This window comes from Oncorhynchus masou, chromosome 24, assembly GCF_036934945.1.
Source record: "Oncorhynchus masou masou isolate Uvic2021 chromosome 24, UVic_Omas_1.1, whole genome shotgun sequence".
Taxonomy (NCBI): Eukaryota; Metazoa; Chordata; class Actinopteri; order Salmoniformes; family Salmonidae; genus Oncorhynchus; species Oncorhynchus masou.
This window is the reverse complement of record NC_088235.1, coordinates 79,002,498-79,019,343: the sequence shown is the minus strand read 5'-3', so window position 1 is coordinate 79,019,343 and position 16,846 is coordinate 79,002,498. Positions and strand designations below refer to the sequence as shown.

General features: G+C 44.9%; 2 protein-coding genes across 7 annotated transcripts in view; one reads left to right on the top strand and one right to left on the bottom strand.

Moving 5' to 3' along the window:
• The first annotated feature begins 966 nt into the window (after positions 1 to 966).
• Positions 967 to 1,770, top strand: LOC135511714 (testis-specific serine/threonine-protein kinase 6-like). Its single transcript, XM_064933188.1, has one exon. It carries the CDS (start codon positions 967 to 969, stop codon positions 1,768 to 1,770), a length of 804 nt encoding a protein of 267 aa, XP_064789260.1.
• A 984-nt stretch (positions 1,771 to 2,754) lies between these two features.
• The window catches only part of LOC135512745 (transcriptional repressor p66-alpha-like), a 33,718-nt gene continuing 19,626 nt past the window's right edge, over positions 2,755 to 16,846 (bottom strand). Inside the window, exons 2-11 of one of the 6 annotated variants that reach the window (XM_064935075.1) lie at positions 12,327 to 12,639; positions 9,518 to 9,647; positions 9,185 to 9,316; positions 9,021 to 9,095; positions 8,391 to 8,525; positions 7,631 to 7,831; positions 7,218 to 7,485; positions 6,637 to 7,046; positions 6,257 to 6,482; positions 2,755 to 5,781 (exon numbers count right to left, since the gene is read on the bottom strand). In XM_064935075.1, the coding sequence (XP_064791147.1) occupies positions 5,642 to 5,781; positions 6,257 to 6,482; positions 6,637 to 7,046; positions 7,218 to 7,485; positions 7,631 to 7,831; positions 8,391 to 8,525; positions 9,021 to 9,095; positions 9,185 to 9,316; positions 9,518 to 9,647; positions 12,327 to 12,631 (2,022 nt within the window). In that variant the 5' untranslated portion in view covers positions 12,632 to 12,639 and the 3' untranslated portion in view covers positions 2,755 to 5,641. The remainder of the gene's footprint in view (positions 5,782 to 6,256; positions 6,483 to 6,636; positions 7,047 to 7,217; positions 7,486 to 7,630; positions 7,832 to 8,390; positions 8,526 to 9,020; positions 9,096 to 9,184; positions 9,317 to 9,517; positions 9,648 to 12,326; positions 12,640 to 16,846) is intronic. The other 5 variants (XM_064935077.1, XM_064935078.1, XM_064935076.1 and 2 more) reach the window with 5 other exon arrangements.

Below are 16,846 nucleotides of genomic sequence, written 5' to 3'. Positions count from 1 at the left end.
ATACACACAGCCACACATTATGCATGCAAGTGTATGACACAGACACACGCACAACCTCCATAAGCAAAATTGTATATAGTATATTTCATTTGCACAACTCTTGCCAATAGCTGCCAAGCCAAGGGCTGCAGCTCCTAACTGGGTCATATTAACAAACAATAGCTCACATTCTTCAGGAAAGGTCAGTGCTGCGCTCAACATTCTAGCCTGTTTGTTCAGCGTTCTAGCAGGCCTGTTCTATAAAGTCTGCTCGTTTTATGAACAATTGAAAGGCCAGTTTTTTTGGTCCGTTTGTAGAGTGGTGAGTGACAGGACAATGGGAAGACACTCTTCTGGACACCAATTTTAAGGTCAATTTAGATTGGACTACATCCTTTTTGTTCCTCCTATTGAGTTATGTAAGCCCTTGTTAAAAAAGGAACCCCAAACAGCTGTACCAGTATATTTTTTGAGAAAGAGAGAGGTGGATAAGGCGAAGGAGATTCTTGGTGCAGTCTGCCATCCTGAGGTCATATGAAGACATTACAGCCAACAGTATCCAATTATCGGAAGTCTACTCCAGATGATGGAATAGAACTGTCATTTTGTTTAATTTCATACAGCTAAATAGTCCAAATAAGGTGATAGAAATCTAGTTATTATTGTTCAGATGCAATAAATCATAACACGAATATAGTACTGTAAGAGAGTAGGACTACGGTAGCCTAGGCCTGCCACTGAAGCTTAGCGACCCTCAGAATGTCGTCACGGTTTGTCACAATGTCGTCATAATGCAAGCGCAAAAACGCCCGTGACCTTATCAATAAGTGTATCTAGTATATCACAACGTTGTCACCGCCACCTGAGAAACATCCTAACGTTCCTCAAATTGGTCGAAGAGCTTGTGACCACTCGGGGTTTATTCCCTGATGGAGCAGCAGCAAGACAAATTTTGAAGAGCAGTAAGTCAACCATACCTTTTTGAAAATGTACACAGAGAAAGTTCTGCGCGAGATGGGCTACAAGTTGGGAGCAACAATCGGCGAGGGAAGCTACTCCAAAGTGAAATTAGCCATCTCCCAGAAACACAATTCTGAGGTGGCCATAAAAATTGTGGACCGCAAAAAGGCTCCCCACGACTTCGTCCACAAGTTTCTACCCAGGGAGCTGACACTTTTGAGGGGAGTGAGACATAACAATATTGTACATGTGCACGAATTCATTGAGGTTTGCAACGGCCGACTATACATAGTGATGGAGGCGGCAGCGACGGATCTTCTTCAAAAAATCCAAGAGGTCAATTCCATCCCCATAGCCCAAGCCAAGACCATGTTTTCCCAGATTGTCAGCGCTGTGAACTATCTCAATCAAAACAACATCGTCCATCGGGACATGAAATGTGAGAATGTGCTGCTGACTAGGGACAACCAAGTAAAGATCACAGACTTTGGTTTTGGGAGGTTTGCTAAGGGCTACCCTGAGCTGAGCAGCACCTACTGTGGTTCAGCGGCCTACGCTCCACCTGAGGTACTGCTCGGAGTTCCATACGACCCTAAGAAATATGATGTGTGGAGCTTGGGTGTGATTCTCTATGTCATGGTCACTGGGTGTATGCCGTACGACGATTCCAATGTCAGCAAACTCCCGCGGGCTCAGCGCAAGGCCTTGGTCTACCCGGACGACGTCACCGTGGAAGAGCCATGCCAGCAGTTAATTGCCTATCTGATGCAGTTCAGCCCTTCTAACCGCCCGACAATCCAACAGGTGGCAGAGCAGTCTTGGTTGCAATAAGCAAGAGGCCAGGATAATGTGAGTGATTAAATCATGTGCAATTGAAAATCTCTTGACTTTCGTTTGTTCCCCATGTAGGCTAATAAAAGTTATTAGCGGTCAGCTGCTGGAAATATTGTAGGTCTAGCCTACTAATAATACTGATAATATGCTATTCACATGTATCCTATTCATCACGGACAGTGATTTTATATTCTCAAACAATAAAATTGTATAAGTAGACTCGGGAGACCACAAACGCTGCAATCTAAAAGTAAAACATTCAATAGTTCTTAGGTCTGGCTACTTTGCCTAGCCTACTTTTTTTCTGCCATTGATAATGAACACACATGAAGCAAACCGTTCACTGATCAACTGTTAACCTGGCAACTGTCCTGTTGAAACAGAAAACGGTCTAATTACATGGTAACAATATCTGAACGTTCGTTCACACCTGTAAATCAAAAAGGATGACAGATGCACTGGCCGCGTTGTCTACACAGGCACACACCACACCCACAGCTTCAAAATGTCGAGCACAGAGAGAGTCAGGTCTCTTACCGTGAGCCAGAAACATGCTCACAAAGCGAACCCAAGAACGCACGGCAAGTGGAAAGATACTCTGCTTTGGAGCGGCATGACCAGACGGCCAACACGTCTCCAAAATGGCGAGTATTTTACGCACACCTATGCGGTCTTACTATTGATGGAAAATGTGGATTCTATGCTGAATTCTAAATCATGCCTTTAGATCATTTATGAATAGACTCTTGGGCAATTTCAATGACGTATGTGAGTGGTATAACAAATACTAAATCCCTGATGACCTTTTATATGGCTTTGAAAAGGGCAGGGCAATAAGCCAGATCATGTTATAATTAAACTACAAGGTAATCTAATTAGTTTTTGTATAGGCCTACAAAAATCATTAAAACATTTTAGTCAGGAAAAGTCATTCAAATCAACATTGTAAAATCTATAACAAAGCCTGGACTAAAAAGGAAAAGGGGTTAAATTGTTTATTTTTTACTTGATAGAGCAAGAAAACAATTCTAAACAAATAGGAACTTTTTTTTAGGGTGAGGCGCTACACGGTAAACAGTGCTAGCACCCCAGATAAAACGGAATGGTGTTAGTCGTCAAACAGCAGTAGTCAGCACAGCACACTAATGGCTGCTGCACCTGCAGCCTGGAACCAGAGATAGACAGAGGACTCATCTTTATATCTGTGCCATTATAGCATGGACAGCACCATTGAGGCTATCTCCATTTTGAAGTAGTCAATTCATTTTCTTCACGATTAGCTGATCCCTCCTGATAACCCGGTTGGACATGTCACCAGGAGGGATCAGCCAATTAAGTTGGAAGTCCCACTGAGTTGACTACATTAAAATGGTGGAAGCCCTCAATGGCGCTGTGCATGCTAATACAGCCTTTTGGCGACTTAGAGGCCCGATCATTCTCTATGCCTGGAACGCATGCCAAGGACCCCAACCATCATGGCTCTGAGCAGGGCTCCAGAAGATGAACAGGCAAATCTCAAATGACACCCTATTCCCCATATAGTGAATTTATCTCTCTGAAATCTCATAATAGGGTAGGTATGGGGGAGGGGGGGCGGCAAATCTATAACAATGGGAGATTAGCCAAATTGCTTGGTGGTTACAGAAAACAATGGGATTCATATGAAAAGGACAAGCTGGGGAGTTGCTGTATGAACCAGCACTTTATTAATTAACACTTACGGTGTCTCATTGTTAACACAAACACACTTGGTTTATCCGGAGGTCTGGAACACCACACACACTGCTATCAAAACGTATTAAATCAGGGGAAAGCATGTACTCCACATTTGTTGGAGGAAAAAAACAAACATTGTGGCAGCACAAGATAGAACCTAAATTCAAAGCATTGTTTGATAATTTCCTTTCAGTTTAATTTCTATTAGGCCACTGAACTGTTGTGTAGCTCTGAACCATGTTTGGATACAGAAGCTCGACCTCATAAGACCTCGTACTGACACAGCACCATCTTATTCCTTCTGAGAGGGAGCTTTGTAAGCATGGTGCATATTTCAACACTTTCTTACCCTGTACTGCACCACCTATATAAATGCAATACCGCTGGCATTTCCACCAGATGGGCTAGCAAGCTAGCTAATTAAGGGATCTGACATAACTCATACTCTCCCTTGTAAAAGAAAACAGAAATAAAAGTATAAATGTTTCTAGGGTTTCGCATAACTACATTCTGAAAGCTGTCCAGCTTTTTAGACCAATGAATGGGCGCGCGTAGAAAACACTGGACACAAGAAAATAATCTAAAGTGGAGATCCATTGGAACTGAGGGCATAAGCATACATCTTAACTAGTGACCCTATAAATATACCCAGACACAGCATGTGTCTGTAAGAAAAGTAATGTCCCACAATCTATGACTAAAAGCAAAATGGCTTCATAAAATGAAGTCCCTTTCCCCTCCCCTTTTGCATTTCAGAAAAAAAGCACATCCTGTCTATTTTGAACATCAAGGATTTAAAACAAGAGTAGAATGAAAGGATCATTTGGGCTGCACTATTTCTTTGGAAGGCTCCATTTTTAGTTTTTTTTAAAGTTTTTTTTTTACCATTTACAAGAATAGTCCTCCCACAATGTGTTCCGTGTTTGTACATATTAAAAAAGTTAAGTTAGTTACTTAATCCTTTTTCAGCTTAGAAAACAAAGTCTTTCAAATTGAAACACTAAACCAACAGATGTAAAACCACCTCAACAGTAACGTTACCTTTCAAACAAACAGAGACCTCCACAAAAGAGTCCAGTTCCAAAATAGAAGGGAGCAGAATCTTTTGACTTATAAAAAAAACAAAAAATATTCTAACATTCAGCCATACAAAATAACCAGACACACTCCGGGCTGCTCCTCTGTTCTGCACACCGTCGGTTCAAAGACAAGGCAGTCTATTCTGTGGATAGATTTTGTTCTTCTTCCAAAAGTCTTCTTTTTTTTTTGCAAAGCTTAAGCTATTTTAGTATTCCTTGGATGGTCCTCTAGGCTCACACCTTGATCACACCGATAGTCATTACGCAAATTAGTACGCAGCATCATCTGGATATGTGTGCAACAAAAATTCAACATTCACCGTCTGCTACCATTTCCGTCAAGCTGTCTATGCATACAGTTTGACACACAAGTTAAATCCAACGTATGCACCACACAGAGCGCACTGAAACTGCCTCTGCAACGCAATGCTGCAAGGCAAACGCAGCGTTCCATTGGAAATGAATGTACTTCTGGTGTAACAAAATGCAATAAAACCGTCGGTGTGATCGAGGCATCACCCACAGTCCCTGCCACGACATCTGTCTGTCTGCAGTCTTGTGCCACCAGCCATGCCAGGCTACCACTGAGGCCAGAGAGAGACCCGGTCCTGGCTCTCCCAGGTAGAAGGGGGAGATGAAGTAAGGCGCATCATTCACAGTGGACAATGTTGACGGTTGCGTCACCTGGATAGCCAATCAGAGCCACAGACACAGCTGGACTGGGACATCCCTCCCTCTCAGTGTGAATGTATGAAGATCAAAACTGACCAGGAAAGGAAGCGAGGCACCATAAATGTTTGAGATTGATTAAGTCCATGCCACCCTTTTAGATGTAGCATCTCTCAGAGCCCTGTAGTCTCCCAGTACAAAACCAGTGCGCCACACTAGAACTGAAGACTCACAGGAAGATAGATGGCGGAGGGAGAGAACATAAGGAGAGGTGCGTTTTAGTTTTTATTTCATTGGTCAATGATAGATTATGTGAAATTGTTTTCCAGAGAGGAGTCCTTTGTTAAATTGATAATGAGTGACTATTATTCAGATTAATTATAAGGGTTGATAGAGGGGTGGTGTTATTTCCATGTGTTGGCTGTCTGAGAGATGGAGCGGGAGGGGATCATGTCCAGGAGGTACTCTCTCTGGCGCTCCAGGTTGGTGGAGGTGGTGGTCTTGTTGACAGACAGGCTGGGGTTCACATATGCCATGGTCACACCTGGAAGGAGACGATAACCACAGCAGTGAGTACACAGGACTGGAACCAGGGACACAAACAGGAAACATCTCAAACATCTCACCCTCTACCATCCTTTTGCCTGTCTGCAGCCATTACAGCAAAAATCAAGGACACACTTTTTTTATTGGAATGAATGGATTCTACATTTTAAAAACACACAAATGAGTCTGATCCACCACCAGAGGAAAGGCAAAGAGAGAGAAAGGGTCAGCTGGCTAAAGCCTATCTACATCTCAGACTAATAGTCACCCCATTTGTATTTATTTATTTATTTAACTAGGCAAGCATACAGTCACCCCATTGAGGTAGTAATGCACCTTCCACAACCTTTTGTGACACTAGAATGTATTTTAGGTCGCCAGGGAGAGCGAGAAGAGGAGAAAGAGGGAGAGGAGAGAAAAAGAGAAGCAGGTGAGGACAGGGTCTTGTCTCTGTCCTGTAGAGGTTCATCTACCTGAGTTCCCGGTGGTCTGCTTCCTCCAGGCGTTGGGGTTGGCCGAGGGGTTACTGCTGCTGCCCTTTGTCCCCTGCGCCGGGCGCATGGCATGCTTACCTGGCCTGCTGGCCAGCGCGGCCGCCGTCACAGCGTTCTGCAACTGCTGAGAGGATGTGGGGAACGAGTGACTGACACCGCGAGACCCCACCGCCTGCTGCACACTACGGGACAGTTGACCAGGGCTCTGAAAAGGGGAGGGAGAAAATATTAGGTTTAGTAACCAATGTGTTAATATAATTAAAAAGGATGCCACTGTTTTTTTAAGGTATCAAAATGTACAGACAAGCTTCCCCTTTCGTACAAGTTAGTTGTGTGTAATGTTGCGTCCCAGTGCTGACCTGCTTGATGGAGGAGTGGTGGCGGGCCACAGGCGTGCCTCTATGCTGCTGCTGAAGTTGGGCTCTGGCCTGCTTGTACTGCTGTGACACCAGCACGTGCTGCTGGTGCTCACTCTTCATCCCAGAGGAAGAGGAGGGTGTTTTGGAGACAGGAGAGGCGGCCTGATGGAGGATGCGCTGCTCTATCTCCTGCTCCTGCTGCAGGGCCTTGACGAAGGCCGCCTTCAGCCGGTTGGTGTGCTCTGCCTTCAGGGCCTTCTTCAGGTTGGACGACATGCAGTGGTCGCACAGGACGGGGCCGCTCTTCTCCGAGCGCCAGCGCGACGTGAAGTCAGTCTTGCACTGGGCGCAGGTGTGCGGCTCCTCGGGGACGGGGGTCTCCGGGGCAACAGACTGACCCTGCTGCTTGCCTGAGAGAAACACAGAAAAGTGACATGCCAGTATTACGTACCTTATGCCAGCAGCTTTCAAATAGAGCAAGGGAGGTCGAATGAAGAGATTAGCTACTACTACTACCATAAAAAGCGTATAAAACTGCTGATGCAAGGAATCAATATTTCTGAATGAAAGTTTTAACTCACCCCGTCCCAGTGTGTCCAGCAGGTTCTGCACCACCTCCTCCAGGCCCACCAGGTAGATGAACTCGTTGTTGGCTGCTGACGGCAAGAAGTTGAATTCGGGGGCGGGAGGTTTGGGAGGAGGGATATCCAGCAGGGTCTTCTCCAGCTGCTTACGCAGAGCCAGCTTGGCAGCCGCCTGGCGAGCAGCCGGGGACTCATTGGCCTGGACCGTAGACACACTGCTGCCCATCCCGGCCTGGGACGTCACGGACGAGCCCTTCTGAGAGCCCTGTGGAACAGAGACACATATTAGTCCAGATGAAAAGCGATGGAGAAGTAATGCTGTTGGAAGTCGAAGGGGTCTTAATGTAAAATGCTGGCCAGTACGTTTAGTGACCTGTGTTTCTGACTGTCCTGGGTGATAGTGGTCTGACCTGTGGTATGTTGACCAGGACGTTGGTGTTTGGGACGTTGGCTACCCTGATGAGGCCCTGCTGGATGATCCTCTGGCCCTGCACCTGGACGTTGGGGACCGAGGCTCTGGGGGCCAGCAGCAGGGGAGGAGGGCCCGACCCAGAGTGCTGCTGCTGCTGCTGCCGCAGGGACGCGATCTGCTGGGGAGATACCGCGATGGGCTGACAACGTCACACACACACACACAGGAAGATAGGGTACGGCATGGACATAAGGGAGAGGGGAGTCACACACAGGGAGAGGGACAGAGGCAGGAGAGGGCGTGGGAGAGAGATTGAGAGAAGATATGCAAAATATAATTGTAAAATGAATTTACTGGAAAAGACTGACAAGCGTGTGTGTTATGCATTTGGTCTATTGGTTGCAGAGAGTTCACATCCAAGGAATTTGTTTAGAAAGCAGCATAAAAATGTGAAAATATACACTGAATATGCAGAGAACTTTAGAAATCGTATTTCTTAATTTTTAAAGTCAGTTAAGAACAAATACTTATCTACAATGACAGCCTACCGGGGAACAGTGGGTTAACTGCCTTGTTCAGGGGCAGAATGACAGATCTTTACCTTGTCAGCTCGTGGGTTCGATCTAGCAACCTTTCAGTTACTGGCCCAACGCTCTAACCACTAGGCTACCTGCCTTATTAATAACTGACATTGCACAAGTACCAAAGGGGCATACTCAACAGACAACAACAAAAGTATGTTTAAAAAAGGTAAGTACCAGAGTATAAGTTACCTGCGCCCCTCTGACCAGGGGTGGCATGGTGGTCTGGGAGTTCTGCTTGGACGGGACATGCTGCCCACCCCGGACTAATGGAGGAGGGATCACTGTGCCTGAGCTACGGACTGACGACACCTGGACACAAAAACAACAGGGTTTACACGCAACACAACCACATGATGAACCCATACGATGAGGGGCGATTCCCAACTCAAAAGCCACACGTGTAACTCAGACCTTTGGCTAAATCATGATTTAATGGCAATGAGATTTGCCCATGAAAGCGTCACATGATCAGTGTTGACATTTGCTGGCAAGTGGCCAGTCCCTGTCATGTCATATTTAAAATTGTTTTGTCAAGTCACATACAGTAAATGCTAAACAGAGCCATTTCACATCAGCTGTAGTGTGTCACCGCTAACTGCGTGTGATTACCCTCAGACAGCACAGCATGGTTGAACAGATGACACACTGACAACAAGCTAGTACAGAGAGCTTGAATGTGCTTAGTGGCTGAATGGATGCAATGGTATACTATTACAAGGAGCGTGAATGTATGGTACACAACAGCAGCAATGTACATCCGTATGATTGTATTGTGTAGTGGTGGTGAGCAGTAGCTGCCTGTACCTGTAGCACTCCTTTGCCTGATGTCATGCTGCCTCTGACCAGAGGTGGAGGAGTGGCTACAGAGCCAGAGGTTGGCTGGAAGAGAGAGAGAGACCAGACTATTCATGGCAATCTAGGGGTTTAGCGCAAACAGTGTGTGTGTGCGTGCGCATTTGTTTAGATACCTTCTGTACAGTGCTCTCCTTCTGTGTCTGGCTCTGTCGTAGTTTCTTCAGCAGCACCAGCTTGGCCTCCTGTAGTCTCAGCTCCTCCATCAACTGTTTGATGATGCACTCCCTCTCATCTGGCCTGCTCTTCTACACAAGGGAAGACAGCAGGGGGTCATACACACAACTACATTAGAATGTATTTGCATCCGTGGTAGATAAAGAAACATTGTGAATAGTACAAAGGAGAGGAGTTGCTGTGTGTGTGTGTGTGTGTGTGTGTGTGTGTGTGTGTGTGTGTGTGTGTGTGTGTGTGTGTGTGTGTGTGTGTGTGTGTGTGTCGGTTCGTACCATGAGCAGGTCAGTGTCTGTCTTCCTGAAATGGTTCAGGCCGTTCATGACGGGGCTGGACGGCTCGTTGTCTGACAGCACTATGACGTCATTGTTTGGTGATAGGGGCTGCCTCTCTTTCTTTAAGTCACTGGGAGAAGAGAGAGAAACAAACAATTTACTTTATAAGCTAAACTCTACTAGGCAAAATGTAAACATGGAGAGCAAAACCCCCCTTGAGTGACAATCCCTCTCCTCACACAATTTGGAAATTAATCTGAGTGTGATCATACAACACTAATCACCTAGCAAATGAGAACCACAAGGGCATGTATGCAAAAAGCTACAGTTGCAAGATGGGTCCAGTAGAGGGCGGTAAATTCTAACATTTCAGTGGTCTATGAGTGAGCAGCAGTTGTGGGACACCCAAGTTGATCTGAGATCAATAGAGCCGTCATGGTGGAGTGGGAGCTCTGTTCAGAGCCCTGTCTGAATAACAAGCAGACTCCAACTCCTTACAACTGGAATATAAGAGGAGAAAATGAATGCATTCAAAACAAGGCCAAAATACGTGAGCTTCTAGGCCCGAGCTACAAGTTGCAGACTTAGGCCGGCTGTGTGATTAGATCTGGCCTCATAGCTCCCTCTGTGGCTTTAGCTAGCTGTTGTTTCCTCCAGCCTGAGGAGGACAAAGAGGAGCAGCGGTATACAGCGTGGAGCCTGTGACGGAGAGGGGGAGTGAAAGGCCGATGGAGGAGATAGCTCGCTGGCCCCTACACAGCAGGCGTCCTGCTTATACCCAGTGGGGGAGTGAGGCTGGGAGGTGGGTAGGTGACGCTTTGTACGGACAGTAGCTATGCCTGCGGCCCCACCCCTCCCAGCTGCTGACACCAGAGTCGCAGAGCAGAGGCCCGCAGGAGACACTGGAGGGGAGAGAGAGGGGTGGGGGAGGGGAACATGGCTAGGAGACAGCCTATTGTATACATTCTGACTGACTGTGTGTCTTGGGCTACGGTGCAGAGGGTAGGACACAGGCATATCAACAAGGACACAGTCATCCTGGTTGGTGCAAAACATCCCAGGGCCCTGCGGTGGTAACAGGGCTGAGGCCTCGTTGTTTAGAGGGCAGGCCGAGAAAGATAGAGTAGCTATGGTTTACAAATCACACAATCCACAGCTTGTGATACAGAGGGCTTGTAAAGCAATGGACCAAGTAGGGCAAAAAGTAAACCAATGGATAGGACCACACACACACGACCTAACCAGGAGTAACTCCAAGCCCAGGCAATGGGCAAAGCGAGGGTTATTATATATATGGTGACGAGGTGATCATCTCCACCCTAAAAGCTGATTTGACAAGCATAAACAAAAGCCAAGTACGTGGTTACATAAGATCCAGTGGCCACGGCTTCCGTTTCTACAAGCTACTAACGTTAGTTCTCTGGAATACTCAGCAGTGTTGACTCACACTTCCTCTGAAAGTGTTAACTCATGGGTGGTAGGTATTCCTACCAGTACAAACCACTATTCATGAAACTGGACATGGACAAATGTCCTCAACCGTTTGCTTTAGCCTATAAAAAGGTCTATCTGGCCAAAATAAGTGTTTTTATATCTTTCTAATTATGACATTGGAAAGCAATGCATATTCTATTACTCGGCACCCAGTTTCTGAAACAGTTGGATCAAAATGCTAGATCTCCTCTGCAAACACTAAAAGTTCTACAAAAAAAAAACATGGAAACAGTAGCAGCATAGGCTTAGGGTGAAGAAAAGGGCAAAGGTGACATGAGGGTGAACTACTACAATGCATAACTGCAAAGCCCTTCCTTGGCGGCTATCTTCCTTGCGTACTACTGCTCTCACCTCCAGTGTATATTAATGACTCTACCAAGTGAAGAGATCACATCATGACATCAGGCATTTGGTCATGTGACACACACACTCAACAACGGCCCCCTCCTTTCCCCAACTGCTCCTTCCAAAGTGGAAACCATGGCAACGACCGGCTGGAACCAGTTTGTGACACATAGCCTTCATTTTGTATGAAGTGAGGCAGAGTTCAGGTGCTGGAGAAAATGGAGCCCGTCAGCCAAAGCCTCAGACTTCTCAAAATGGGTGCAGGCCACCAGGAACAGAGGGAGCACAGACATGCACTTCCTGTGTGAGAAGCCCACTCGCTAGCTAACGCAGACAGCAGTTCAAACACACCTACACATAGTTGTTGCAACACACACACACTAACAGCCTAGGCTTCAACATGTCAAAAAATAACTTTTTCCATAACCAACCAACCCCCCCACCATCAACAACAGCACATGACCATCCATGCATACCCTCATAACTCATTTTAACCCAACCATATCTGAAGATCTGGACAAGGCCTCTCTCACATACTGCCTCAGTAGAGACATACAACTTTCAAAATTAACCAAAACCTTAACAGCTGGATAATCAATTCAAGACATTATCAACATCATCCCATATTTGCCTTTTTGGATTTGCAATGTTCCACTTTTAAAATGGTATTTTGAAGGCAAACTTGCTTTTCCTTTCCAGTCATAACAAAGCACTACATTCCCTAGTCACAAATGTACCATGTGCAGACTCCAAGACAACCCATCATATTGTAAACATGCACCAAAGGCCAGATGGAAAAAATAACATTTTAGAGCAATGTTCTAAAACTAAATCCAGAGAGTGATGGTAATATTATTATTACCAAAAATAGACACGTCTGAGGGTACCACAGTCCAGTTAGGCCTTGTTCAAATGTACAGCCAGAAAGAGTGTAGGCTTAGACCATGTGCGTAATCAGTGTTCTTCTCACCTCTTGGGCGTGCTCATGTCGACAGGCCCGTCCCCGGTCTGCACCTCCACTTTGATGGTAGCCTTGACCTCGTCGGTCTTCAGGATGCTCATGCTGGCCACCTTGGCTGCCTGCTCCGTCTTCACCACATCTCCTCCCCCCACAGCCACGAGAGCTATAGGGCCGTCTGCTGCAGGTGGCTGTTCACTGTTCTCCAGCTTCACCTTCTTAATGTCCAGCTCCCCCCCGGGGCTGCCAGGGGCCACCACGTCCCTCTCCAGGGCCCGCTTCTGGCTGCGCGTCAGACGCACCGCCTCCTCCGACATCGCTCTACCTGGCGACACAGAACGAGAGACAGGGGGGTTAAAGATATGGATAAACAAACACAGAGGTCTGTGTCAGCGGCGGCCAGGCTTAAGTAGCATCGCACCACCCCAAGATGAGATGGAAGTTGAACACTGGCTGATAATGAGTGGTCATGCAATGCAAACACCACTGTCGGGGAAAGACAAACAAACACTGGACCAATTCAACAGTGAGGCACTTGACCAATGAAAACTGGACAAATCTAGGCCTAAATGCTCACTGAGGCACCATATCAGTGTGGATGTGTGGTAGCGGGCCGGTCAGTAATTCCTCCAGCTGTGCTGGAGGGGGGGGAGCTCTCTGTCTGACTGACCTGACTGCAGCACAGGCCTGCCTCAGTGCCAGCTCCCCAGATGCTGACCCAAATCCCCCATCATTAAAGTAATAGCAGAGGATGGAGCAGGAGGAAGACGCACTCAGCTTGAACATCAGCCTGACCCACAACTATGGCACTACACCATGGATAAAGCATACACTCACACAGACATGAACATCTCACAGACGCACAGGTTATGAACTGAAACAAGAATCAGAGCTCAATGTGTACTTGACACTGTGTGTGTGTGTTCTGGACTAGAGTTGAAGTACAGGGAAGTGGGGGTTTGGAAGACCATTAGGCCTACTCTTATCACCTTTCAAGCCTGCTGACTCCAGTACTTCTAGTCTGCCGTCTCCCCTTAAGTAAATATAATTGCCTCATCACTCCCCTTATAGAGGTTGTAAACAATCATTGGGGCAGCCACTGTATAGACTACCTGAGTGTACACACTTCTACCATCAGATAAAGAAGGCTGACTCAAGGTCTTTCTCATCCACTGTGACATCACCAGAGCAGAGCTCCATATTAACCTTCCCAAGATTCTATGGGAGACACACAAAGCCTTTCCATGAGAACCGGTTTAAATCAGTCTGAGGGTTGAGAAAAGGCTGGGGGGAGCAGGTTTTAACCCAGAGAGACCACTGGGAGATTTTCTTGGGGGGGTGAGGTGCTGTCGCCTACATTCCAAAACACAAATGTTTGCCAGAGAACAGGAGGCGGACAGCATCATAGACACCACTGAAAAATGTACAGAGACAACTGAAGGATGCAAAATGGCAATCAATCTATAACACAGAACTAATCACTATCAATAGTGAAGTGTTCCATGTCCATAACATGTCAACTTTATTTAGGTCTAATTGCTTAAAACATTGATTGTCAATGACACACACACGGAATCAATAGATTAATTCGGAGGGGGAAAAAGGAGACTTAAGAGATTCGAACGCCTAGATTTCAGTATGATCTGTATTTAATTAATTCAGGTGGTGACACAATATGCTATAGAATAAAACTTCCACCAGTGCTCTGAATCGTGTTTACCCTTTCACATCTGGAAACCATAACGTTGGCCATGTTCAATTAGTGTCATAAACTGTGCCCTATAAAATGTGCTGGCACATTAGAATCAGGTCTTTACAAACTTTGTACACATGAAAACATCTTTGCTATGGCTCACATCAAAACGGGTGAATGGGTGAACCACACCTCGTGTTGGCCTGTCAAACAAGGAACTGATTTTCACACTTGCGTACCTTGGAGTGTGTACAAGGCCAGCCTAAACCCTCAGTCACTCAGGCTACTTTCTGCAAAATGGCTATTGTAATATCATCTTGACACAAGCACAAAAATACATTCACCAGTCAAGGTTAAGAATTAACACGTAGAGTAAAATGCTTTGATGACTGTAAACTAAATCGATGATGCTCACAAGGCCGATAAATTCATCAAGGGCTTGTCAAGTGTATGCAGTTCACATTGACAACAAACTCACTTGTGACAAAAAACAACACTTGATTGCCAGTTTGTTGGACCTGTAACTGAGTTGAGTGGATCAGTCTGAAATTCTCCAATGTTGGTTGGGACTCAGTTCAATTCCCACTTGACTTAAAACACACATAAGAAGAAAGAAAAAAAACAGATGCTTGGACTTGGCGTTTTAGTGAGTCATTGGTAGCTGAACACACACACTTCACCCCAGGAGACCAATACCAGTCACTCCTAGCACTGATGCTTAGACTACCTAAACAGGATTCAAATTAAAACACCCTCAAACATGAGAGGTAGTACAGCTGGGCAATACATCTAATTAATGTTTTAGCAAGATATTCCAAATGCCTGTATCGCAAGAATGTAGCTCTGATTGTTCTCATTTCCTTCACTCTTTCTACTGTGACTGCACCTTCCCATTCACACACCAAACTCCTCCCCCTGCAACTCAGAACAACAATGATGAAAGATCACTTCTTTCTCTGACAAGTGGTTTCAACTCGCTATTTGCATTTAAGGTTTGGTCGAATAAAAAACACTTATATGAACTAGAGGTCGACCGGCTATGATTTTTCAACGCCGATACCAATTATTGGAGGACCAAAAAAAGCTGATACCGATTAAATCGGACGATTATATTATTAATTAATTAAATTAATTAATTAAATAATTAAATATCAAATTTTATTTGTCACATACACATGGTTAGCAGATGTTAATGCGAGTGTAGCGAAATGCTTGTGCTTCTAGTTCCGACAATGCAGTAATAAACAACAAGTAATCTAACTAACAATTCCAAAACTACTGTCTTATACACAAGTGTAAGGGGATAAAGAATATGTACATAAAGATATATGAATGAGTGATGGTACAGAGCAGCATAGGCAAGATACAGTAGATGGTATCGAGTACAGTATATACATATGAGATGAGTATGTAAACAAAGTGGCATAGTTAGTGGCTAGTGATACATGTATTACATAAAGATGCAGTGGATGATATAGAGTACAGTATATACGTATACATATGAGATGAATAAATAATAAATAATAATGACAATTACAACAATACTGAATGAACACTTATTTTAACTTAATATGATACATCAATAAAACAAATTTAGTCTCAAATAAATAATGAACCATGTTCAATTTGGTTTAAATAATGCAAAAACAAAGTGTTAAAGAAGAAAGTAAAAGTGCAATATTTGCCATGTAAAAAAGTTAACTTTAAGAAAGCTGGTGGTTCCTTTTAACATGAGTCTTCAATATTCCCAGGTAAGATGGTTTTTAGGAATTCTAAGACTCTCTCTCTATATACCATTTGTATTTCATACACCTTTGACTATTTGATGTTCTTATAGGCACTATAGTATTGCCAGCCTAATCTCGGGAGTCCTATAGGATTGAAGTCATAAACAGCGCAATGCTTGAAGCACAGTGAAGAGCTGGTGGCAAATGCAGGAAAGTGTTGTTTGAATTAATGCTTACGAGCCTGCTGCTGCCTACCACCGCTCAGTCAGACTGCTCTATAAAATATCAAATCATAGACTTAATAATAATAATAATACACAGAAACACGAGCCTCACACGAAACCCAAACCGGCTGCGCGCGTGCGCCATTGTGCATTTACATTTATTTTGTCCCCCTACACCAAATGCGATCACAACACACAGGTTAAAATATCAAAACAAACTGACAATGAGATTAATTTGGGGACAGCTCAAAAAACATTAAACATGTATGGCAATTTAGCTAGTTAGCTTGCACTTGCTAGCTAATTTGTCCTATTTAGCTAGCTCGCTGTTGCTAGCTAATTTGTCCTGGGATATAAACATTGAGTTGTTATTTTACCTGAAATGCACAATGTCCTCTACTCCGACAATTAATCCACACAAACAATCAACCAAATCATTTCTAGTCATCGCTCCTCCTTCCAGGCATTTCCATCTTTGAACTTATATGGTGATTGGCAACTACACTTTCATAGTATTACCACGACAACCGGCAAAACAGTTAGTCTTTCAATCACCCATGTGGGTATAACCAATGAGGCGATGGCATGTGGGTACGTGCTTCTATAAACCAATGAGGAGATGGGAGAGGCAGGACTTGCAGCGCGATTTGCGTCAGAAATAGGAATGACTTCTATTTTAGCCCTTGGCAACGCAGACGCTCGTTGGCGCACGCGAGCAGTGTGGGTGCAATAATTGAATAACATGGATTTCTAAATTTATTTTGCATTACTCACGCACGCGACTTGTCCGGTCTGGTCAGCATGTTAGGTCATTAATATGGTCAAATCCGGAAACTATCATCTCGAAAACAAACATTTATTCTTTCAGTGAAATACGAAACCGTTCCA

Bases quoted from the DNA above. Each gene is read 5' to 3' on its own strand.
- LOC135511714 (XM_064933188.1), top strand. From the start codon at position 967: ATGTACACAGAGAAAGTTCTGCGCGAGATGGGCTACAAGTTGGGAGCA.